Raw genomic sequence first — 27,028 nt, 5'->3', positions numbered from 1 at the left:
CCCAAAAGGGTTGAGAATATGGGGCTATTCAAGCTGTAGCTACTCAATCTTGGAAAAATCACTTTTGCAACCCATGGGGCTCAGAACATTAACCTTTAAAATGAGGGCTTAGACAAGATAGATCCAATTAGATGAAGTATACTTTCTGGTATTAACCCAATACAAACTAGTTTTTCCCCCTGTGAACTAAGAAAATAAAAAATATATATTCTTCTGAAGTATTCCTTGGCGTTTTATTTTTAAGAACTACTCAGGTTATACATTTTCAGAGTTGGGATTATACACAAATTTTATGTGACAGATACTATTCTTATTTGATTGATTTGGGGATCTTCATGAATATTATGAGACTTTATACATAAGCTTATATTATTTCAGATATATGTCAGTACGTGAAATTTGAAAGGTCACAGGTTTTACTCTAAGTACCATTTGGGAACCTGGGAATTTCTGGAAGAGCTTGGATTTTAATGGTTTTTATTGATTGCTAAAATATAGGCGTTTATGAAGAAAATACTGTGAAATACGCATAGTGTTTTCTTCATAATTGAATTGAAGTTATTTTACAGGAAAAAGTTGGACCTGTATGAATTGCATACATTAAATATATTATGGTGCCTTAATAATAATAACATTCTTGCACCATATACTTTTATAAATGCTTACTAGTATCAAAGAATGTAATTCTCCCATCCGAGGCATAGAGATATCCACTAGTCTGCCCAAAATCAAAAGGATTATTTGGTTTCAGAGTCTGCTCTTAGCTGTCAGAAGTATAACAATTCTATAAAATATAATGCTGTGCAGCCTTTGCAAATTATGATGTAAATGTATATTTCTTGAAATACAAAGGTATTCTTGAGAAACCAGAAATAACAAAGCAGATTGGCATATAATTTATGTATATATTCATATATGTGTGTATCACATACATAAATGTTTCATAAAATCCATTTTTATTCTCCTAATGGTGACCTTAATCTTTTTAAATATACAGTTATTATACGACATTTCCAAATAGTTCAATTTTAAGAATGAAGTAGTGTATTTTGCCTTTTTCCTGACCCGAGTAAAATTTTTTTTAAGTAGCACATCTTAATTTCTTAGGGCATTTTTTAAAATTTTTTTATATTTTTTGGTCTAAAGTTGGAATTATTTACATGTAACTCTATATTCATCATGTATTATGAATTATCAGATGCATTTTTACATTACAACTTCCTGACTTTTTGTGTTTTAATTTCTTTGTTTGAAAGCTTCATTGAATATTATATGACCAACAGTCCCAATTTGCCTGGTACTGAGCAGCTTCTTGGGACATGAGACTAGTTCTAAAACTGAGACAGTTATGAGTAAATCAGGAAACTTGATTGCCCAGACAGTGTTGTGATGGTTAATATTGAATGTCAACTTGATTGGATTGAAGGATGCAAAGTATTGTTCCTGAGTACATCTGTGAGGGCATTGCCAAAGGAGATTAAAATTTGAGTCAGTGGACTAGGAGAGGCAAACCCACCCTCAATCTGGGTGGGTGCCATCTAATCAGCTGCCATCATGGCTTAAATAAAAGCAGGCTAGACTGGCTGAGCTTTCCAGCCTTCATCTTTCTCCCGCACTGAATGCTTCCTGCCCTCGAACATCAGACTCCAAGTTCTTCGGCTTTTGAACTCTTGGACTTACACCAGTGGTTTGCCGGGGGCTCTCAGGCCTTTGACCACAGAGAGAAGGTTGCACTGTCAGCTTTCCTACTTTTGAGGTTTTGGGACTCAGATTGGCTTCCTTGCTCTTCAGCAGATGGCCTTTTGTGGGACTTCACCTTGTGATCGTGTGAGTCAATACTTCTTAATAAACTCCACTTTATATACACATCTGTCCTATTAGTTCTGTCCCTCTAGAGAACCCTAATACAAGTGTACACCTTTAAGCAAAATTTATTTACCTTAAGAGAATAATAGAGATATCTGTACTTATACCCGAATAAAGATAAATAAATAGAGGAATATATTGAGAAAGAGAAAGGGAACGATGATTGAGAGTTACAGGAAGAAAGGGAAAGACTCACACATGTAAAGACCACAGATCTTTGGTGGGGTGCGGTGGCTCACCCCTGTAATCCCAGCACTTTAGGACGCCAAGGCGAGTGGATCACCTGAGATCAGGAGTTTGCGACCAGCCTGGCTAACATGGTGAAACCCCATCTCTACTAAAAATACAGAAATTAGCCGGGCGTGGTGGCAGGCGCCTGTAATCCCAGTTACTTAGGAGGCTGAGGCAGGAGAATCGCTTGAGCCCAGAAGGCTGAGATTGCAGTGAGCTGAGATCGGGCCACTGCACCTCCAGCCTGGGCGACGAGAGCGAAACTCTGTCTCAAAAAAAAAAAACAAAAAAAACCTACAGATCTTTGTACATTTTTGTATGTAAGTATGTGTAAAAAGATACATATTTACACATCTGGCTCTCTATGTATATGTAGAAAAGTAGAAATGATTAGAAGGGAGAGAGAGAATAATATTATAGTCTTACTTTTGATACTTATCAGTAACATTATTTATTATATAATTATAACATAATTATAAATTTAGAAATATTTTTTATGTTTTAAAAATACTTTATTAAAAAAATACTAAGTCCAGCTGCATATTGTCTCTTGCCTAGGTCAAAAAAAAGTCTATCCACAGAAATTCTTCAGTGCTTTCTTTCCCTTGTTAGGATTATACATGAAACCTGCCATGTATCAAAGCCATGAAATTGTGGAAAGGTTTAGCCTCTGGTCGTCTGAAGTTACCATTGCTTCTTGCTAAATGATGCTCTGTAAAATGTTGGCCCAGATCATCTTCTAAAAGTTTTCAGAGCTCTGGCCCTCACCCAAGGTCCTCTCTATTGGACTTAGACAAAGCACTCAATTCAAGGTGAGAAACTGAGTTACCTTCATAGACATCCAAGCAGCTGTCACCCAGCTGAGAAGACTCCTCTTCTGTGGCACTCTGTGGTGGAGAGATACACCATTGCTTCTTATGGCACCCACAAAATTCTGCCCTCCTCTCTGGTTTCAGAGAGCCTTTTCCCAGAATAGCCCTTCTCTTTCTAGCAAGGCATGCAATGCCTGCCCACCCACTTCTGAAAACCAGGTTCAAACCCCTTTAGGGGACAGGATTCTAAACATTCTAAATGAAAAGAGCCCAGAGCTCAAGGATAAAATGTTTGATGATCCCTTGGCAGGGGAATCTTACATTTTATAATTATATTTATAATATTATATATATATTTATGATATATATTAAAATAAAATTATAGTTTGATTATGAGTTTTTAGCGGCACCCTTAAAAATGATACCCACTAAATAATGAATAATTTAACTCCTAGTTTTAATACTTTTATAAAGTAGATATTTAATAAAACTTCAGTAGCTTATTCTTCCCAACTATTGTACACAAAGCACATCTGGAGCCATGTCTGCCTTTTCTGAGAACTAACTAATGAAAAGATTCTTAGGAAGGGAAAAAATGCTTTCTACATATCCATTAGTGTAAAGATGTTTTTAATAGTACTGATGGCAGTAATTAATGAAACCGTTTAAAGCAGTTCTTTATTTAAAAGACATCAATTCTATTTAAATTTACCACTCATTCTAACATGGTGTATAAACAGTTTTCTTGTTTGGGAATCTACCTTAGTGTAAATACTCAAAGGAGAATATTGACCACCTAACGCTTTTCATTTTGTAGGTAGTTAGGATGTTGCTAGAATTGAGAACTACCAAAGGCATTGTAGGAACAAGTATAGTCTCTAGGAAGTTTAAATATAAATTCTAACTTGTTTGGGACTCTTGAGTATGTTCATTTTGGCTTTCTAGTAGACACCAGTTTATTTTCTAATTTCTAGCCGTTAAGCACTTTTGTAAGAACTTTAGCACAAAATATGAGAGGAGGTAGTTTGAGGGTGTTAGGCAAATTCTTATTGAAATAAAAGCTTAAAATTTTTAAATATGTATTTCCAAGACAGCAGGCATAGACCCCTGTAAGAAGGATATTCCTCCTTCTCAGGGAACTGCTTCTCATCACCACCGCCTCCTTTAACTTAGCATTCACTTTGTACAGTATGATCTTATGGTGAGCATCTGCCTCACAAGTGCTCCTTTTTCAAGGAAGTTGAAAAACTTTGTCTCAAGATAGGTGAGTATATGAAATGGGGCAGATGTAAAATTTCGGGAACTGAGGCAAGTCATTTTCAACTGTGTACACTACAGAGCAGAGAAAGTTGCTCAAATAAAAGAAGATCATTTGATAGCACTATTGATTTTGCCTACATTCCTCCTGTTCCTCATCTGCCTTTCTTGAGGCCCAGTTACATTAACGCCCTTGGGTTTGTGAGACATTCCTGCATGATTACAATAAATTCTTATTCCTCAATCTCTAATTTTAGTTCCCATAGCTATGCAACTCCTGCCTTTCTTTCTCTCATTCTCTTTCCCCATCCTTCCATTTTAATGCTTGCTATAATTCTAGCAAATGTCAGTGTTCTATATATAATCCTTCCAAGAAGACAGTCGCTGTAATTTCTAGGAGCCCATTATAGAGTGATCTTCACCCCTCTTCAATTTTGGTCACACATATCCTTAATCTAGGCATTAGCAGTAATGACTTAAATGATGAAACTGGACCTTAAACATTCCCCCCCTCAGACCACAACCTCCCACTCTTCCATGTGCTTCACACTCATTTCTATTGCTTTTGATTTCTTAGTAAACTCTAGGCCCTCAGAGGTTAGAAAGTTAGACACCAGAGTCAGACAGACCTGGAATTTAATCTTACTTGTAAATCAATGATTTTTGCAAGGAAAACTACTTATCTTTCTAAGGCTAAAATGATTCAGCTGAACAAAGGGAGTAATATCAGTCTCTGAGGTCATTGCTTATGCAACACAGCACCTGGCACACAAAGACATCCAATCAATGCTATCTGTGTAATTCTCATATTGTTATTGCTCTTTTCATTTCCCCTTAATTTATCAAAAGGCTCCTAGTTTTTCTTCCTTCTGTAGCCACTCATGTGTGCCCAAATAATCTGGGTAACCCATATTCTTAACATCAACTCTTCTGTGGTCCAGCCCTTCTGTCTTAATTATCAGAGGAAACCCAAACCCTGGATACATTTTCCAACCTATCTTCTCCCTTTCTACTGTCCTCCCACCAGAGATTCAGATTGATAACCACTCCACGTCCAAGGTTTCTAAACTCAGCTTGGTCCCAAGAATGACTTTAAATCCATTTATTTGATTAGCTCCCCGCATCATTTCTATCAATTTCTATGTGATATGTTTACCACATACCTTCAGGCCTCTACCAAGCTAGTTATCTTGTTTATTTATTTATTTATTTTGAGACGGAGTCTCGCTCTTATCACCCAGGCTGGAGTGCAATGGTGTGATCTCAGCTCACTGCAACCTCCACCTCCCAGGTTCAAGCAATTCTCCTGCCTCAGCCTCCCGAGTAGGGGATTACAGGTGCCTGCCACTACACCCAGCTAATTTTTGTATTTTTAATAGAGACGGGGTTTCACCATGTTGGCCAGGCTGGTCTCAAACTCCTGACCTCAGGTGATCCTCCCGCCTTGGCCTCCCAAAGTGCTGGGATTACAGGTGTGAGCCACCGTGCCCAGTCTGGTTATCTTATTTTCAACAAACCAATGCATTTAGATTCACTACAAGCATAATTTTAGCACCACATCACATTCACATATCTGCAGTCGCATCTACTGTCTCTTCTTCTCATCAGTCATGTGGAATGATGTGCCCATTGTCCCACTGCAGGCTACTATTCCACTCTTCCCAGTGAGCCCAGTTTTCCTCACTTTTTCTAGAACTTTACTGTATCAGTCTTCAACTTTATTTTCTTTATCTTCAATCTTCTCTCTTCTGATAGGTTCCTGTCAGCCTTTACAATCTTATTCAGCTAGTAGAAATGTTTAGACAATTCTTATAAAAGCATAGGAACTAAATTAATTAGGATGCTTTTGACTTCCCCAGCATAATACCCAAATAAAAAAGATTCAACCGATAAGGACCGTTTCTTTTTAATTTCACAGATTAAGAAGCATGAACATAGAGTTCTCACCCTAAAGATGGAGAAGAGATCTCTAAGGCATCTAAATTTTGACATAAATATAAAGCCTTCATAACAGTCCTGACCTAGACAATGTTTAGTGGTGGTGTGGGTGCATTGTTCCCATTTCTGTTTTTTTTTTTTTCTTTTCTTTTTTTTTTTTTTTGAGACGGAGTCTCGCACTGTTGCCTGGGCTGGAGTGCAGTGGCGCGATTTTGGCTCACTGCAACCTCTGCCTCCCAGGGTCAAGCGATTCTCCTGTCTCAGCCTCATGAGTAGCTGGGATTACATATGCCTGCCACCACACCCAGCTAATTTTTTGTATTTCAATAGAGACAGGGTTTCACTACCTTTGCCAGGTTGGTCTCTAATGCCCAACCTCATGATCCACCTGCCTCTTCCCCCCAAAGTGCTGGAATTACAGGCGTGAGCCACTGTACCCTGCCCCCTATTTCTAACACCTACATGCAATTCCTGACTGGTACACAAATGCAAATGGAGAGCTCCCTGAGTTAGTGGTTTCTGATAGCATGTCATTTCCACTGAGCCAGTGGATGCTCTGAAGTTAGCTGAGATAATCTCAGATCCAAAAGACCAATGTTGGGAACCTGTCTGTACGCTCAGAGACAAATGAACAAAATTAAGAGTATCTCAACAGATACAAACAGTAATAGAGAGTAATCATTTTGAGCAAATGTCATTGTCTACATCCCGATGCTTTCAACAATGAAAATAGTAGCTCAAAATGGACTCAGATTAAGTTTTCACACACCATTGGAATAGTGGCTTGTACCAAAAATTAAGATCAATGTATAATAAGGCAGAAATATTCATAAGGGAAACTTTTGTGAATATTTCAGTTTTGTATTGAAATTCATACCCACTATTTCTTAAAATGGAAATCCCACTCTTCTCTTTAAACATTTAAATACTTTCTTGTTGCTTTGGAACATAATTGAGATCCCGGATACGGGCAGTGCAGGTGGTATAACTAAGAGTTCAGCATTTACTCTCTGAGTTCAGATTGTGGCCCGTCATTAACATGTCTGTATCCTAACCTCTGTAAACCAGATGTTACTTACCTATTCTAAATTTGGTTTTCTCATAAAGTGGGAATGAAAAGGATCTCAGAGCATTATGAGGTTAAATGAGATAATCCAACTGAAGTGTGGCAGATAGATATCATGTGGGGTGTCCACCAAACACTTCAGCTCTCCCAAGAATATAATTGGATTGCCCTTCGTCATCCTCTTGTTATTAGGTGTGGCCATGTGCCTGACTTGGGCCAATAAGAGTGGAAGTCATATGTGTTAACTTCTTGTCAAAAGCTTTAAGAAGTAGAATGTAATTTGCCATGCCTTCTTTCCTCCTTCCACAATGACTGGCAATGTCCCAAATGGTGCCCACTCATCAAGGGTCTCAGAGGCAGGCCAGTATGGAACAGAACACTCAATTAATCAAAAACACACATTAAGCTTGAGTGAGAACTATACCAGTGTTGTTTTAAACCACAAAGTTTTGGAGACTTTGTTACTATTGTACAACCTAGCCCATGTAACTAGTGCAAAATGGCTGAAAACATTAGCTAGTGTTGTCTTAGTACTCATCCTCATCTTTAGTGGCCTCCTCCTCCTTCTCATTAAGCCCTTTTTCTGCCGTCCTTCTCTAACCTCATTCTACTTTTTAGTCTCTGTTGCCTCCTCTCCCTGCTTCAGCCATGGTATTCTTCATCCATTTTCTTAACCAGTGCTGCTTTTACATTTAAGGTTCTAATGTTGGATTTTAAACTTTTATTTTATTTTTAACTCCTTGGTTGGAAACCCCTTTTACCCTCTTTAGCTAACACCAACAGGAGGTTGCCTTTGTCTTAATGGCCTTTAAGCATTTCCTGACACTTGGGAACGAAGTCATTTATTTACAGTCAAGTTGATTTTTCTCAACAAACCTTTACTTGCAGGCATCTTTTTCTGTAAAGGGACATCTTCATCTACCACTACTAAAGTCAGTAGCCTAGAGTTATCCATTTTTCTTTTCTTTCCCTTACCTCATATCAATCTAAAATCATGTCTTATAAAGTCTGTCTCCAAAATGTATCTTTAATTTGTCAACTTCTCCCATGTGTTTCCTTTCTAATATAAATCAAGCAGCCATCATGTCTCCTCTAACCATGAAATAATCTCTTTATTGGGCTACACCTTTGCAATTCTTGTCTTTCTCAACCCTATTCTTCATATGCAGCCAGAGTAATAGTCTGAATGAATAAATAAGTGAATAAAGGTGATCACCGTGTTTCACCCCTTAGGCTCTCTAGTGTCTTTCCCATGCCCATGAACTAAAATCCAAAACCCTTACCACCAAGGAAGAGCTGGACTACAATCTAACTTCTGCCTGTTCTTCAGGGTCGCTAGTCCTTTTGTCTAGGCCCCCATTGGCCTTCTTTCCCATCTCTGAACTGCTAAGGTCCTTTCCTAACTAGAAAATTCTAGGTATGAAGTTCCTGCTAGCTGGAATGCTGTCCCCCGTCCTCTTCACATGGGTGAAGCATGAGTGGCCTTGATTATGTCCTTCTGAGAGAGGTCCTTCTTAACTCTCTTAAAAAGTGGATGCCATATCATCCACTCTGTGTCATTGTGGCCTATCCATGTTATTCATGATGTTTATCAACACACACATGCACTCACAAACACACCCACGCTTGTTTTTGTTGTTGTCGTTGTTCATTTTGTGGTCTTAGAAACACTGTAAGCAGTGCAAGTTGGGACCATTTCTATTTTATTAACCAATATGTTACCAAGTTGTTGAATGAATAAAGGTTGGTCACAATTTCAAAGATCATCATATAATTTTTGTAAAGCAGGAATTGTTTGGAACAATAAGGGAGGAATTCTTAAATTCTGCTCCTCAATATTAACTTTGTTAGCCATAACACAATGTATCAGCTATTGTACATGTATCATCATCACTTCCTGACTGAGAAGTCACTCGTGTAGTCCAGTTCCACAGGCTATAGAACTGAAAGCACAAATTGAACCATAAGGATCAGATTTTAATCTAAAAATTGATGTGTAGCATCTGAAACAGCAAAAATATGCAATATGATCTGAGAAATTCTCTAAAATTCAAAATTTGAAAACAGCATTTTTAAGTCAATATATACTGGGATAGATATGGACAGTGCAAGGATCCTATCGAATATATTACAATGATTGTGGAGAAAGAAAAAGTTATTGTTGAGTCCCCCTAATGTCCTAAGGGATTAACCACCAGATTTTTAGAATTGGAAGGGACCTTAAAAATAATTTGAGATAAAGCATGAGAAACTCCATTGCAAACGTAAAATGCTAAAGAAGTTACTTTTTCTTTAACTGTGTGTAATTGCTTGTGTGCAACCCAGTTCAGTGAACCATCATTTCTCACCTGTGTTACTCCATCAGCTTCTCCGTCCTTCACTCTTACTACCCTGAAGCCATTTTCTGCACAGAAGCTAGAGTCACCTTTTAGAAGAAAATCTGAATAGATCCCCTCTTTCTTTAAAACTCTCCAATGACATTTCATTGCACCTAAAATCAAAGTTCCATGCCATTTCTAAGGCCCTATATGACCTGGCTTGTGCCAGCCAGCCATACATTGCCATCTCCCTCAACTCATCCTAATTAACTCTATTACATGGCACTCCAGCCTATTGCTCCCACCCCAACGTGGCAACCTTCCTCCTACCTCAGTGACTCACACTTGCCGTTGCTTCTGCCTGGGTTGTCCTTGCCCAAGTCTTTGACTGGGTGACTCCTTCAATTGCTCAGTCCCATTTTGACATGTATGGAATCTCCAGAGGTCTATAATGTCTCCCCCAACTTCCATTCCTACCCAAATACTTGTTGTTAGCCTAGGTTTTTTTTTTTTTTAATCTCAAGCTGAAATTTTTATTTGTTAGCTCATCCATTGTCTGCCTTCCCCACAGTATTCTAGCCCCATGAATGTAAGGACTTTGTCTGTTTTGTTTTCTACTGTATCTGCAACTTCTAGACCTTGATCCCACATGCAGTAAACAATAAATATTAATACTTATGGAAGGGAAGGTGGGAGAAAACACATGGACATGTTACATATGGGGACATATGTATGAAGAATTATTTCACCCATTCTGTCCACCCAATCACTCTGCACAGGAAACAGCTGGCCATCATGGGTTTTAAGAGAGAGGCCAGTAAGCTCACAAGGGGAGGCTAGAACCCTTTCTCACCACACTGGAAACACCATGTTTGGTCAGTAGCACAGTATTATTTCTCTCTTGTCACATGGGCTCTGATACTTGACATCTGGCCCCCCGGTTCTCTGTCCTCTCCATCCTCAGACTTCACATTGTCAAAAAGCATGAATATACATTTCAGTTTGGCTTCAAGGAGTAGTAATAATTAAATGTCATTTTGTTAAGGGCAAATAGAATTCTATGAACCAGATCAGTACCTCATATGATTTTAAGACATTTTTTGAAACCTCCAAGTCCATTCGTGGCTTCAGCTTACCAGAGGCCAAAAGTTTTCATGGATGGTTTGAGTCTGGGAACTATCTGCAAAGTCTTAAGTAATAGACAAAAGATGCATCAGCTTTCAGAGTTGGAAAACAACTGAGAAGAAAACTGCCGTTTGCCCTGGGTGTAAGCAAAATGAGAGGGAATTTGTTACAGCAACTTAGTGCTGTTGAGACAGTATTTCTAATCTCTGGAAAATGGAAGGCCTTGTGGGGAGAATGCAAGAATATTGTCCTGCCTCTTGTCACCTTCTCCACAATAAACAGCTGCAATGCAGAGGAGCGGAAAAGCAGCCTCCGTTAATCAAACCAAAGAGGCTTGCCAAAGACTAAAAGGCACATCCCTTAGAAAATAAAAATAAAAAAACCATAAAACAATGTACTAATTAGGATTGCAAAGATAGGAAACAAAGTGATTATTTGTCAAGGAATATTGAAATGGGTTCCCTAAATTGAACTGTTAAAAATTATATATAACATATATTCTGAATATAAAAGTAAAATATGACCATTATAAAAATACAACATGTTGAAAACTGTATAAAATTCTCAACATTTACCATACAGAAATAATCATTGCTTATATTTTAATGTTTTCTTCCAATTGCTTCTTTTGAGAACATTTTCTAATGCATGAGATTTAATAATTTAATACTATTACATCCTACTGTTGTATCATAATTTAATTAGGCCTTTATCTGTGGCTGCATTTGTAAATATCTGTCATTTGCTTTTATTAGGTTTGCTTTGCCCATATATGTACATACATCTAAAGAACAGATGAGAAGGAATATGATATATATACTTACATTATAAAATTATAATTCAGTTTTATTCTACATCCTTAATTTGGTGTAATACTGGGAACAATATCTAAGAATATTTCAACTTTATATGGGGTTAATATGTTTTCATTATTATTTAAAATATGATTTATTTAAACACTTGATTATCTTATTTTTTCTATTATAAATAAGCTATAGTAAATATCTTTATATATAAATCATTATGTAACTTTTTATATACAACTTCTGTTATGAAATATTTCAAATAAAAGATAAAACTCATATATACACACTGCAATTTGTTCTCTCATGTCATGTGATCTCTGATACTTGATGACTGGCCCCATGACCCTCTCTCCTCTGTGTGTGTGTATCAGATCATTTTCCTGTTCCTGCCATGCACCCATATTTCCATTAATATGTAGTCTTCACTGAGCCATCCTGTTCATTGCTATATCCTCAGCTTCTAGAACAGTACTCAGCAATACTAGGTATGCAATTGTTTGTTAAAATAATAAATTAATTAATTGATATTTGAGTGTTTATTGTTTTCTTATTTTTAAGAGCTCTTTAGAATAGTAAACTTTTGTTATGTTGTCAATATTATTCTAATTTCATCATATTCTTTCTATTTTTACAGATATTAATTTTAAATTGCATTCCCATAAATCTAATTCATTTTTGGTTTTTCTATTAGCTTAATTCCTAGAAATTCCTTGCCCAATTTCTTGCACTTTTCTGGAGTTGTTGAGGAACCTCTACCTGGAGAATCTGTTAGTGTATCTCATCTAACATAGCTGACATCCCTGCAGCAGGTAACTCCTCCAGCATCCTATATTTCATTTAGGTCTTTTGTACTTTTATTTGTTCTTGTGTGATTTCATTTCACTCTTTAGTGTATTTTATGATAAAATATGGTATGAGGTAGGGACGTATATTTCCTTTTTTAAGGTCGCCAATACTCTAATAACATTTTTGAATAAAGTGAACTTAATTTGATTTAGAATGCCCTTAATTTCTATTTTCTTAATTCATCAGTGTGTTTCTGGGCTGTTGCTTATGTTTCACTTGTCCTTATACTCGCAACACCACAATAAGTGTAATTGTTGTAGCATAAGATTATCTTTGATTATATACTCAATTGTCCCTCATTCTCTCCATATAGTTTAACTTTTCAAAATGATTTTGAGTATTTTCATCTATATATTCTCCAAAACCCTCTCAGTGTGTCTTGTCTTCAAGTGTGTTTTATTTATGAATGAAATTGAAGATTCTTGGCAAGTTTATCATATGAAGATTTTCCATTAAGATAAAATTGTATTATCATTTATTTAAATCTTCATTAATGTTCTCTTTTTTTGTTAGTTTCACTAGTTTTATTTCAAAGGGACATATATCTATGTTAATATCGCAAATTGGATCTTATTCAGCCTATGCTTTCTAGTCATTTATCCTCTTTGGTTTATAGACTTATAACTGAAATCACTTATAATATCATTCTGTTGACTTTTGAATTTTCGTTTGGATCATTGTGACTCCACCTTTGCCACATTTATATCTATTTTCTTTTTTTATTCCTTTCTTCTTGCCAGATCTTGCTCATCTATGTTAACTTAGTTAATAGTAATAATAGTAGAAAAGTGGGTTTGTTCTTTATTCTAATGGAAATGAATGCAATGTCTAACTGCTATGACTAATGTTGACCATTGACTTTATGTTGTTAAAGTAGATACCCACCCCCTTCAATTAACTAAATGGTTTTTTTCAGAAATAGTAATTGAATCATATATCTGATTTTTGCTATCTGTGGAGATAAATCATGTTACAAAATGCACTAATATCAAGATGTCTCCAAATAATTAAAATAAATCTTATGCTGTCACAGTGATTTCTTCTTTATTACATGACTGTAATCCATTTGCAAGTATTTTATTTAGGTTGCATGCATATATATTTATAAATAACATTGGATAATAGTAATTTTCCAAAAGAAGATTCTGTCAAACATTAATATAGTGAAATACCAAATGTTCTTAGGAAGACAAAAAGACTTTGTGATCCAAGTGTTTATGGGAATTGATCTGGAAGTCTAAAGGGGGAGACTGATTGACTTCCCTCATCCTCACTCCTCTTCTTTCACACTCGCTGGCCATGGTAGCTGCCCCCACAGTTAGACCCATGTGGTGAGGAATTAAGAATAAAATGGAGGCTGGGTGCAGTGGCTCACTCCTGTAATCCCAGCACTTTGGGAGGCGGAGGCAGGTGGATCACCTGAGGTCAGGAGTTCAAGATCAGCCTGATCAATAGGATGAAACCCGTCTCTACTAAAAATACAAAAATTAGCCAGGTGTGGTGGCATGTGCCTGTAGTCCCAGCGACTCAGGAGGCTGAGACAGGAGAATTGCTTGAACCCAGGATGTGGAGGTTGCAGTAAGCCGAGAATGCACTACAGCACTCCAGCCTGGCGACGGATCGAGACTTCGTCTCAAAAAAATAACAATAATAATAATAAAATGGGCAGGCATAGATTCCATCCTTTTAATAAGGCAGTTGAACAAATACTTGAGCTTTTTCTTATGGAGCACTTTTCTGGAGTTGTTGAGGAATGTCTACCTGGAGAAAGCTATGAGTGCCTCTCATCTGACATAGCTGACACCCATGCAGAAGGTAGCTCCTTCAGCATCCTGGTAGTCACGTTGCTCCTCCGGGTAGTCTTTCTTGCCTTGGGCACTCATGGAGGTAGGGGGTTATACATCCTTACCCGAGACAAACACATAGGTCCCCACTCCTTATGTCTCAGTCTCCTTAATCTACCAAGTTTCAGTTTCAGGCAAGCTCAGTCTTAATGTTTGGTCTTTCATTCTTCCCAGGATCTCTTCAAGATAACAGATACCATAGGACCTATCAAAGGTCTTCTGAATGCCGTAGCACTTGGCGTGATGAGAGAGAAAAACATTTTTCTTCATCTGAAAAACAAAACAACATTGGGCTGGGCAGGGTGGCTCATGCCTGTAACCCAACAGTTTGAGAAGCTGAGGCAGGCAGATCACTTGAGGTCAAGAGTCTGAGACCAGCCGGGCCAACATGGTGAAACCCCGTCTCTATTAAAAATACAAAAATTAGCTGGGTGTGGTGGCATGCACCTGCAGCTTCAGCTACTCGGGAGGCTGAGACAGGAGAATCGCTGGAACCCGGGAGGCTGAGGTGGCAGTGAGCTGAGATTGCACCCCTGCCCACTCCAGCCTAGGTGACATGAGACTCCATCTCAAAAAAAAAAAAAAAAAAAAGAAAGAAAGAAAGAAAGAAAAAGAAAAAATAGGACAACATAGAGTTTTGACAATTCTCTCAAAAGTAACTAGCTCCCCTTTCGAAGCTAACATTTTTATAGTGTGTAAGTGCTAATGCTGGCAGAAACAGTTTTAACAACATTCAGCATGTCTCTCTGAGGAAACTTAAAGCTTGCTCTAGGAAGTGGAGGCACAAAATACCGACTCTATTTTTCCCAACCTTTGGGCCTAAGTCAAAATTTGGAGAGAAAGAGTATAATTTGTTAACTCCTATGTATGTATGTGTATATTTAAGTGTGTATATATATTAATTATATATTATATTGTGTTATAATTATATTTTATATATAATGTATATATAAAACATATATTATTAATCATATAATATATACTTAACATATTGATATACAGTCCCCGATATACAATGGTTCGGTTTAGGATTTCACGACTTTATAATGGTGCGAAAGCAGTATGCACTCAGTAGAAATCATACTTTTAGTACCCATATGGCCATTATGTTTTTCACTTTCCATGCAGTATGTAATAAATTACATGAGACATTCAACACTTTATTATAGAACAGGATTTGTGTTGCACGATTTTGCCCAACCATAGGCTAATGTAAGTGTTCTGAGCACATTTATGGTAGGTGAGGCTAGATGGTATTCAGCTGCTGAGGGGAGAGTTGTCCTTTTTGATAGCACTATTGATGGTATCTTCTAGAAGCACCAAAGTCTATCTCCCCAGCCCTTTCCTGCCTAAATGTTGAATTCTGAGATTTCTTCATCCTTGCTTTCCTTACTCTATTCCCTCAGAACCATGGTGCCTTAGTGCCCAAAATAATTCAGCCCTGTATTCCCATATTTGAGTTTCTGTCTGATTGTTTAAAACTCTGAGAATGCCACTGAGTATCACTTTGGCTGGTTTTAAATATTTTTTGGCTTTCTTTTTATTTTCCAAATTTACTTTAACTGAAACTTTTATTTCCCTTTGACATTTGTTATTTAGTAGAGTTGAATTATTTTTGTTTGTTATAAGTTAACATTTTTAAGTTATCTTTTATTATTTTAAAATTTTGAGACAAATATTATATAACAACAATAGGGAAGAAGAGTAGAAAATTAGACAGCTTCCTGTTTCTTAACTTCCATTGTACTGGGGCATGGTATTATGTCGATAATTTTCCTTTTTACTAACTCTGTCAAATTTCTTTTCTGCTTTGTTTCTTCTTTTTTTAAAAAAAAATTGTTAACTTTATTCCTTATATGTTCTCTTTTTTACTGTCACTCACTGACCTTAGCCTTTTGTCTCATTTTTGAGTACATACTTTCTTATATTTTAGTGAAATAGGAGATAATTTCTAAGGTGCAACACTGGAGCAAATCTCATTTTGAAAGGAGTCATGACCTCTTTATATTGAAAGCGATATGTTTGACCTTGTTTATGCCTACGAATGGCTTCACAGTGTTCCCGCTGAGATATTTTATGATCTCTCTGCCTTGTCTGTGCAGAGATTTCTCCAGGGCTTGTGTCTAAAAATGGTGGTTGTGGAAGAGGTCAAATGAATTTTCTTTATTTCTTCTATTGACAGCATTCTTGCACACAAATTCCTTTATTCTGATCATAGGCTTGAGGGATGACTAGTATACATTTATAATAGTATTTCAGTGACTTGGCACCTTGAAGTGAATGAGCAGGGAAGTGGAGCCACCCATGGTATTGGTTCTTAGGGGGCTGAAGCAGGTAAGGATTGCCATTTTATTGTCATTCTTCCCAAGATGGAAGCAATAGTGACTGCCATGGATATGGCTCTTCTGGCTTTCTTTCTAACACTGCTGCCTGTCACATTTGGGACAAGAAATAGCAATGTTGTTAAATTTCTGATTGCTCTATTTTGTATATCAGAATTTCCAATAAGTCACATAATTGCGTGCATCCAGTTCCATCTATTACTTCTGTGGTCTGCCCTCATTCTAGCCAATCTATGGGATTGTTGAACTAGGGTCAGAATCATCCTTGCTTAGTCCTGAGGATTCTAACCTGTCTTGAACATTTAACGGATCACTATCAGAAATGTACAAGAAAAAAAATAATAACGATGAGAAAATATAAAGGAAGGCTACAGGGATTCTGGGTTGAAATGCAGTCCCTTACAATGTTTTTATCTGTATAAGCTTAGGCATGTTGTTTAACTCTGTACTTTAGTTTTCTTATCTTAAAATGGGGCTAATGTGAATACATACTTTATAGAGTTATGATGATGACTAAGTTAATGTATGTAAAACATCTAATGCCATGCATATCCACAGTTCTTTCAAATGGTTTTCCTGTATAATAATGTCACTTCTTCCTTATTCCAAGATTGATGACATTTAAAAAACCTTCCCCTCTTCTTCTCCTCTCCTCTTCCTCCTCTTCCTTCTCTTCCTTCTTCTTACAGTATGAATTAGGAGGTATAAATTTAGTCAGTGATGCAGTGTCTTCTCCGGGGATTTTAAAAAAGTACAGCTGTCTGTTTATCTTAACAAAATATTATAATATTGGTGATCAAAATCCATGAAGGAAGATGCTTAAAAACAAAATTAATACTGTGGGAGAACCAAATATCTTTGTCTATCTATATATGAAAATATGTTTATGCCCAGAAAATATTAATGCATATGTGTGTACATATATTATTAAATACTGATGTAAGTCAAAGGTAGTAAACATTTAAAATCAGTTTAATAATATATTATAGGATCAATGTTTAGAGAACACTTCGAAATATGAATGTGCTTATGCATTTAATGTATGCATATAATGGCTTGTATAGCCATTAAGCATATGTATAAAGATACTTTACTAGTGAAGAAAATTATCAGACTGTACGTAAAGTTAATAAAGTGGGATAAAATATTTTAAATACTAGATGACTCCAATTTTGTAAGAGACACATAGTAAGTATACATTCAATAAAAAATATTGGAAGGGAATGTGCTCAAATATTAATGGCGATTGTATTCTGGTCATTCTAAAATGTTTCTTCTCATATATCTTATGTGTAAACATGTAATATTTTTAATTAAAAATAAAATTAAGCTTTATTAAAATAATGCATTTCTGACTATTCCAAATCAATTATATTTTAACCACAATTTGTTATATTGTTAAGCAAATACAAAGTAAACAGAAGGCTCGATGAATGTTAAAACTGTATATATTAGCCACTTCCAGAAAACAATTGAGTAATATCTAAAATGAATTTCCAAAACGGTCATACTTTTTGACGCAGCCGTACCACTTCTTGCAAAGTATGACCAGGAAATTACTTAAAGAAAATAATCTTAACCATTGAGGCTCACCTATTTTTTCCAAACATTATGTAATTTTTAGTTATAGACCTTTCCACTTCACAAAAAAGAAAATGCATTCACTAACCTATACACAAGAATTACAATTTCAGGTCTTTACAGATCTTATGAAATGTGTTTATAGATCTGCAGTTTCTTTCCAGAAAAAAAAGTAATGTGTGTTGTAGTATTAATTGTGGGGTTAGTTATGGTAGTAAATAAATTGGGTGAATTTGTGTCAAATAATAATAGAATGTCTACATAAGTCATAATATAAAAGCAAACCGGAATTTATGCAGTCTTTAAATAAAATGTTTATAAAGACAATGTATTGCCATAGGACAATATGATATATAATGTTTTAAATTATAATACAACACAGTGGGAAAGTAATTTTGTAAAAATATGCCTATATGTGGAAAATGAGAAAAAATATACAAAGATACAAGTTACTATGATTTTAGCATGGTGAATTAATGGTTGACTTTTTTCACACTTTCAGTGACAATTTTTACATAAGATTTAAAAAGGGTGAAAAGAAAATCTTTAATTGACTTTATGTATTATGGAAATGTTTATACAGTCAGGTTCCTGTCTCTTCTTTTTGCCTGGAGAAAGGGCTCACAGTAGTGCTTATTCATTTCATCTTTCTTTTCAGCTGAAATCTGCTGGATTACCTTCTTTTTTTTGACAAAGGGATGCCCCATTTCTCAAACTTTGTTGCATGCTTTTCAGCTATTTAGGTCATTTGGACCCAAGAAAAATTGCAACTACTTGTGTCTGTGTTACACATTTTAATTTTCAAAATATATTTACATCTGCCCTTATATTTGATTCAGACCTGCTCCTATGTTTAGCTTAAAAGATGGGAGCCTTCAGTGAAAGTTGTCAGTGAGAAAATAAGGACAGGATAAAAGTTAATGATTTCTTTTTACAGATTTGTATTTTTTTTCCAACTTAAACTGAGATTTTTCATAAATTTTGTGTTAAATTTGAAGGTATGAAAAAGTGGACATTTAGTATATTTAAATGTTAGAGCTCAACATGCATACTTAATGCCCAGTAGACAATTCTTTAAAAAATAAAATATCCATATAGAAAGAAGAGTGTAGTTACAGGGAAGAGATATTTTTTAAAAACAGACTTTATTGTGCAAAACATTTGCCTCATATTTCCTTACAATAGTTTTAGCCTTAGACTATATTTAATTTTTAATGTTTAGTTTGAAGCCCTTACACACATGGTTATTGGTTTATTTTTTATTCATTGTTTAAATAATGATTATGTGGTTTTAATTTATTGGTTTTTTCTTTTACATAAATGGATGATTGTGTCTTTCTCTTATAAAATGGAAAATATTGTTGTAGGAAACAATTCTAAGAAGGTTAAAAAGTCTGTTTGCAACATAAGGAAAATTTACGGGCCCTAGGGTTATGTCTGTATATGAGAAGATAGTGGCTAAAGTCATGAACCTTATTATCATCTACATTTGAAATGTTCCTAATTTATCCCTCTACTAACACAACTCAAATGAACAAAGCTATCTTTCTCTACAAAATCACATTAGCTTCTTATTTTAGCTGAAAGTTCCCTGTTTAATAAAGAGGAAATGAGATAAGAGGTGAATGCAGTAAGAATACAACCTAAGCTGACCGTCCAGCTTTGGCAAAGGCTATTGAGGAGATAAAATTGGGAAATGGTGGCCAAGGATTCCCTCCACAGATAAAAGCTTACTTGACAAAGTCAACATGCAAATCGATGATTACATTCACATCTTAATTTTTAATAAGGAGTATGATATATCTCCCCACAAACAAAATGCAGCCATAGTAGAAGTAAACGCTACAAAGTTGTTGAGGGCCATAAGTCCAGCATATTTTCCATAGCCTTCATATCCTCTCAGTGCAGGAGATGCCATTTTGAAATGGTTGTTGGAAGAAAATAGAGCTACGTGTACACTCTTTTAAACAAATTAGTTATCAGAGGCGTGAGATATTGTTTCCTAGAAATTGTTTTTAAAATGACAATTGGAAATATTCTGGTTACCATTTTTCATGTATTCTGTGTGTGATTTACATTCCTTATTTAAAACATGGCCAAATGGATTAATAAAATCTGTTAATGATTAAGAACTAGGGAACTCATTTTGATTTAGTGTGTACAATTGCATGCTTAAAAAATAAGAGAGAGCCACAGCATCCCAGCTACTCGGGAGGTTGAGGCAGGAGAATGGCGTGAACCCGGGAGGCAGAGCTTGCAGTGAGCCAAGATGGCGCCGCTGCACTCCAGCCTGGGCGACAGAGCGAGACTCCGTCTCAAAAAAAAAAAAAAAAAGAGAGAGAGAGACAGCCACAGCATTTCTCTCTAGCTCTCTTAAAATATACACAGTGGCCACTGGCAAGTGTGTAGTAATGTTTAAGGTGAGTTGTCATGTTGTATTTGTATCAGTTTCAATAAATGTGTTATCTATCCTCCAGACTTTTATTAATAAAGACAAGAATCAAAAGCAGGCTGTGAAGAATAAGCCTTCAACAGTAACCACTATACTTTCTTGCTGCATGCGTAGACTTTCTATGAAAAATATCTGAATCCAAGGTCATCTATGTCATCGAGTTTCAACACACCATGTGTGCTGTATGCCCTGTGTGTGTGTGATTTGTAGAGCCCTTAAATTTAAATTTATTTCAGACAGGAAAGCACCAGTCTGGTGTATAACAAGGTTGTATGAAGGGTTCATCAGACCTCTAAATACATCAAAAACAAGTAAAAACTGCATTTTTAAAAAAATCAATTTGGTAAAATACTACATTGACTTCTTATAATTTAAAAAAATTAACTTCAATTTACTGTCTTTGGGTCAAGTATTTTAACATTTTATATTGTTTTATTGAAGGCTAAGGAATTCAGACTTTGGGATCTTGACCAAGACACATTATATATTGAATAATTAGTGCTAGTCAGGATGCTACTGAAAGAGCATATAAATATTAATTTGTCAAAAACAGCAATTACAATCAAAAGTAAATATGCAAGTAAACCCTGCATTGCTTTTGTCTATCCTGCTCCCAGAGATAGGATTATTTTAAACCATGATGTGAAAGTATTTCCAGATAATTTATTCAGTATTGGTAGGAGACTTTATATTAAGTTTGACATGCAAATAATTGAGAATATCAATAAGTATCTTGTATTTATGAATATCCAATGAGGGTGTGTCCACTGCCTCTGTAAGAGAAGGACATCTTCAAGGTCTCATGCCTTCTCTAGAGAGCCCCTTGTTCTGTCTTTGATAATTCATCACATTTTCTTAAAAAATTCTGGGGCAAATTTTGGCCTTTGTTTTCAAGCTTTGGAATTGGGTATTTTCTTGTCCATCCCTTTTTTTTATTACCTGTCTGAGGTAAATTTACATTAACAACAACCACAAAAACAATCCTGTATTTTTCTCTATGGAAATTAAATGTGATATTATAAATGCAAATATTATCCATTGATAGATATACAGGTTCTATTTTTGAGCCTTAGTGAGATAGACGTACAGCCATCAATTTTGTAAAGACTTGTGTTCAAGTGAAAGAATGACAGGTGACCAGATAAAGTCTGGGTTAGAAGGACTGGAAAACAAGCCGTCAATTTGGAAGAGAAATCAGAGATAAATTGTCATCCACCTTATTTGACGGATGAGGTCATGAAACTAGTCTTATGTGTAGATAAGGTATAAGTTTTCAGAAAGACAACTTTCAATAGAAAATATTTTCTAATTCATTTCCAACAATGAGAGATTGTTTGCTATCACAAACACAATTAATTCTTTCATAGTCAACAGTACACGTGCAATCAATACAGGTATTCATGACAAAAAAATGATGAAAGTACTAGAAAGCTGTTCTCTATTTTATTAAGATTACATCTGGTTACCCCTGCTATTATCTTCACTGGAGTATGCAACATTAGCCCTCAGCATCCCCTTTCCCCCCAACACACACACTCTGTCCTTATTGAAGTTTAATGGGTACCAGAAGCAAAGGCACCTGTTTAGGCACCTCTGGGAGAAGCTATGTTTAAATTTATAAAAAAATATATTTGAGAACATTATACACTACAAGGACAACAATCATTTACACTCATTTTAGATGTTCATTTCGAAGAGATAATCTAGCAGAGATGTTATTCTAGGATCTTGTGAATTTTCTAACCCAAGATTATTTCTGCTTGCATAAAAAAGAGAAGGAACTGAAAAATGCCTATATGATCAAAACGTTGCCAAGTTGGCTTGTCTCTCAATGCTTTGATTTCATTGGCATTCCATGAGGCAATCACTTTGATGTTTGTCAAATTAAACAGAAGTAAAAGTACTAAGATATTCAACTCACAAATTTAATATAAATTTATGTGTGTGTGTGTGTGTGTGCGTGTGTATGTGTGGTTACAGTAGGAAACAGATTATAAGAGAATATTGTGGCTCTAAAGGAGTGAATTTCATCTTTTACCCTCACTATTTCTTTAAAAGGGAAAGAAATAATAAACTAGGAAGAGATAAAGCTTATTTAAAGGCTTCATTTCCTGGGGCATATTGGGATGCATTTAAAACTGAGAACAGCCTTGAAACCTTGTGCTGGTTTTGCCTAGATGAGGACTGAATTTCTGAAGACAAGAGTACAAACACAGTATAGACATGCTATCCGTTGAAAACATCGAATCTATACATTTGAATAATAATAAAAAAGTATTCTTTATATATAAAATGTCTCCCAGATACCAAAAGATCAAATAAAAATCCCACCCCTCCTACTGCGTTCCTAGGTTGGCTATATACTTATTTGAGGAATGTTTCACAGCCCTTGTTTCAGTGCAGTATTTTCTGGTTTATGGGGCTGGAATCAAAGGGACCACTATTCCCTCTGCCCCAACACACAGACTTACGAAGTCAGTGCTCCCTATAGCACCATACTGCAAGATTGGTGTGCATGACTGTGGCATCCATCAGACATATTCTGGTAGAGATCTTGTTACCGATAGCCTTAGCCATGGGCACCCGAGGCCTCACTCAAATTGTAGCTGTCATTCAATCCAGAAGCCAATGGGCACTCTCTTGAAGTCTGCTTGGCTCTTCTGTTCTCTTTTTTAGTAGGTCTGATTTATTAATATGATCAATACAGGTTAACTTGTGAAGTCCTATATACAACACTCTTCCTCCTCTAGACAACTTTGCCATTGCTACTTAGAAATGATGTAAATCATTGGAGGTGTGATAAATTTACAAATATTTAGTTTTTAACCCATAGCAAGGGAGATATTGGGCTAGAGTATAAAACACAGAGCATTTAATATACATAGGAAATTTAGGAGTAAAATTTTGATGCTAATTTTCCAAAATCATTTCTACTATTTCTCGTCATTATAAGATTGCTCACATATTTTGAATGGCATCCCACAGTAGTCACAGGCAAATTAGAATAACATATGCTTTACAAAACAAAAAGGCATATCAGAAAATGAGTCAAAGTAAAAAAAATAGCAGGTACCATCCATTCTCCAGTAAATAATGAATATGGAGCGTATTTAATTACAAATTTCCAAATATATATTTGCATAATAAAGACAAGGAAAATGAAACAAAATCAAATGTGTTTTGTTGAAATAAGCACATGAGCTTGAAGGATCAAGTACTGATGGCTCCAGGTGTTTTCCATGTTAGATTCCCTTTGAAAGTACTGATGCCATCAGCACTTGTCAGCTGGTACCCAATGATGTAAATTTTGAGCTTGAATACTTTTCATAGGAAAGCATCACATTCCTAAAGGAGACAAATGACCACTAAAAACTAACCATTAATATAGATTACTTATGGAGGGTTTTATCTTGACTACTAATTAAGGGAGTAATTGTATCTCTAAACTTTATATCAGACTGCCAGTGGATTTGCCAGATTATTAATGCTTTTTTAGAATACATGGGGGGTGGGGTTATAATCACATAACACAGTTTTTCATATTTTTTAAAAGGGGTTGGACCAAGACATAAGTTTCATTGACAATCTTAATGTTTTCACTGTAGACAATATCTTAGAATAACTGCAGTGAGTCACACAGCATATAACTTCTTAATGGTAAATTCAGAACCAATCTTCCAGATAAGCAAGTATAACATTTTAGTTAAAAAAAAAAAAAAAACAAGAACAAGGTTGACTTCAACAAAGTTGTGAGGCCTTCCAGGTGTTTGATAATTGTGATAAATTTCAACACAATGACATACTGGATGCTCAACTTATCGGGTTTTTATAGATCTGTTAGTTTTTAAGACCATTTTCTAAAATGTTCCCACAGATATAATATTTTTAAATGAGAACTTAGATGATCTAGACATTACAAATTTATAATAATCTTTTGAAATTCTACCAATATTACCTCCATATTCAAAACAATGGAACTGTAACAGAACAAATAATAAATATCACACAACCTTCTGTTAAATGTAAAATGCATTTTTACCAAAGTGTTTCAACATCTGAGACTTTGAATTTCTATTAAGTAGTTCTGATAAATACATAGTGCTCTTTCTTTTTTCTGCATGAGAATATGTCTACTAATAACTGATGTTCCCAAGGAGCAATTTGCAATGTATTTTCAACAGAAACAACTTAACCTGAAATAAGAATTGTATATATTCACTGCTTGACTCAGAAATAGTTACATTCCTTCTCCATGGAATGTGTCTTCCACAAAGAGATTTTAACCAAGGTTTTCCAAAACTACAGTAAAAGAAATCTTTTATGCTTTCAAATACGGTGCCTTTTTATTTAAAACAGTGTAAACATAACAACTCAACACCACCAATAATTGGAAAAAGACTGGATATGTGAACACTAATTTCCTCATATGTCCCATGAAAGTGAGGGTAAATAAACAGACAAATCTTCAGGAGAGGTTTCAGTTCACCTTAGCAGTGGTAAAAATATTGCTTTATTCCAAATGAACATACAACACAATTTACTGTTCTTTTGGGGGGCTTCTTGTGAGCCGAATAGTCTGGGTATTTTTATTTCAACAATTTGTTCTTCCCATACTAACCACAGAAGCCAAAGCCTTGGTCCACACAGAGTAGACTTGCTATAAAATAAATAGTAATGAGGATGATGAGAAAGCAAATGGTAACTGTCAATTTGTTAATTGTCTTGTATTAATAATTTAAGTAGGCATGATTCAAAATAAACACACATCCTCGGTGAACTCACCTTATGATACTGATATCATTAATGAGCCAATAGTTGATCCTCTCAAAAGTATTCACATCAGAAAATGGTCTAGACAGTGTCAAGAGTTTTATATGACCCCACCATGCAAGTGACCTTGATTTAAGAACTAACTGAACTTTATACTTAATGGAAAAATTTAAAGTGAAAAGATCTAAGAGGGAAATATTTTTCTGAATATTAGATTCCCTGATGTTTCAGAACAAATTTTAGCAAGCGTAATACACGCACACATGCACACACATACGCACAATGAACACATGTGCTTACAGCATATGTGCCCGCGTGAGCAAGTCCACACACACACACGCTCGCACACACATGTGCACACAGGCACACAAAAACTGAGAAACGCTCCTCCAGAGCCTCTAAACAATCTCAAGGAAAAACATTTCTATTAGCATGATTTTAGTGACACGATATAGTGATTTTTTTGTCTCTTTTTCTGTAATAATTTCATACCTCCAGCTGAGATCTGTGCATTCAAATCTCAGAGGAAGGTGGCACACAAGAGTAGTTAAGATTGCCCCCGGTTTCTCCTTCTATCTCCTGTCCTCCTTCCCATTGCAGAGTATTTTGTGGCATTCTCCAAAAATCAAATAGAAAACACTACATGTGTCGACATGACATAACCTGTGATGAGGCTATTGGGTGAATAGAAATTTAGGGCTTGGGACTGGCAAGCCAAATGGCAAGGGCCACCTGCTCACTGGTGCATCCACCTGCGGGATGCAGCTCTCCTCTTTTTGAAACCAGGTTAACTGCCAGTGTTTTTTAATGAGACACTGGCACTGTGGGGCCAAGGGTCTGAATTGCCCACATCTTCTAAGAGCCAAAGAGGACAGTGTTGGGACTAACCGAAATTGGATTCAGAATTCTACCCAAAAGCTTTAATGGTAAGCTTTATCCCTCCTGAAACATTTCTTTCCCTTAAAAAAATATTTTGTTAAAAAACACTATGATATGAGGGCGATAGACTATTTGGTTTCTTCTAAGTAGATGCTCTTAAATTAATGCATATAAATAATTTGTATTTGATTTCCTCTCTTTCCTGTTGAGCAAAGCATAGAATGCACGGATTCCTACATCTCAAGTCACTTGGTCAATGCAGAGTCTCTTTGTATTTCATTTCTTAAGACAAATTGCGCCTCTCGTTCTGATTTGGCTGTGGGACTCAGGGGGAGAAAGGCTGTGTTTTCGCTTGCACTGTCCTCAGTTTCTACACTGGCCAGTTCGTAGTCTTCTGACCGTCTGGCATCAGTCAGAATTCGGATCTGCTCCTGGACAGTTTCTAGCAATATTTTCACTTCTTGTTGTTCTGCTATAAGACAATCGCTGACTGGAATACTCACATTGACAACGTCAGCTGAATAGGAGTTTTTGCACCATTTGATGCTTTTGACTTCAGAAATCCCTGGCATTTGCAGGCAGGTTTCCTCTAAACCCACTGAAGGGATGATGGGCACAGAACTGGCCCTTGTGGATGAATAGCCCACCAGGTCCTTTTGCTCCAAGCTATTAAAATAGGGGTTGGTCTCTCTTGAAGGCAGTTGCATATTTATTGATGTATTTCGTTGGGTTTTTAAACCATTGGATGAATACCTGAAAAAGAAACACAGTGTTACTCCTTCTGCTTTCTACTGGGCTTTGTTAGAGCAATACTCAATCCACAAAGCACTTTTCACATGCACCATCTCACTGAATTCTCACAGCAACCCCATGAGACGGATAATAGGTTCCCAGT

The 27,028-nt window shown here is 36.0% G+C and overlaps 1 protein-coding gene across 15 annotated transcripts in view; it reads right to left on the bottom strand.

Annotated features, from left to right (window-relative positions):
* The window catches only part of NRG3 (neuregulin 3), a 1,147,889-nt gene that overhangs the window by 7,338 nt on the left and 1,113,523 nt on the right, over positions 1-27,028 (bottom strand). For 12 of the 15 annotated variants that reach the window (XM_008953559.5, XM_034931004.3, XM_034931005.3 and 9 more), the window contains one exon: positions 23,594-26,886. In XM_008953559.5, the coding sequence (XP_008951807.2) occupies positions 26,379-26,886 (508 nt within the window). In that variant the 3' untranslated portion in view covers positions 23,594-26,378. Of the gene's footprint in view, positions 1-8,838; positions 14,380-23,593; positions 26,887-27,028 lie in introns of those variants that run through there. The other 3 variants (XM_055093080.1, XM_055093079.2, XM_063607483.1) reach the window with 2 other exon arrangements.

The sequence above is a fragment of the Pan paniscus genome, chromosome 8 (genome assembly GCF_029289425.2).
Source record: "Pan paniscus chromosome 8, NHGRI_mPanPan1-v2.0_pri, whole genome shotgun sequence".
NCBI lineage: Eukaryota > Metazoa > Chordata > Mammalia > Primates > Hominidae > Pan > Pan paniscus.
Note: the sequence above shows the minus strand (reverse complement) of the source record. Positions and strands in the feature narration are given on the sequence as shown.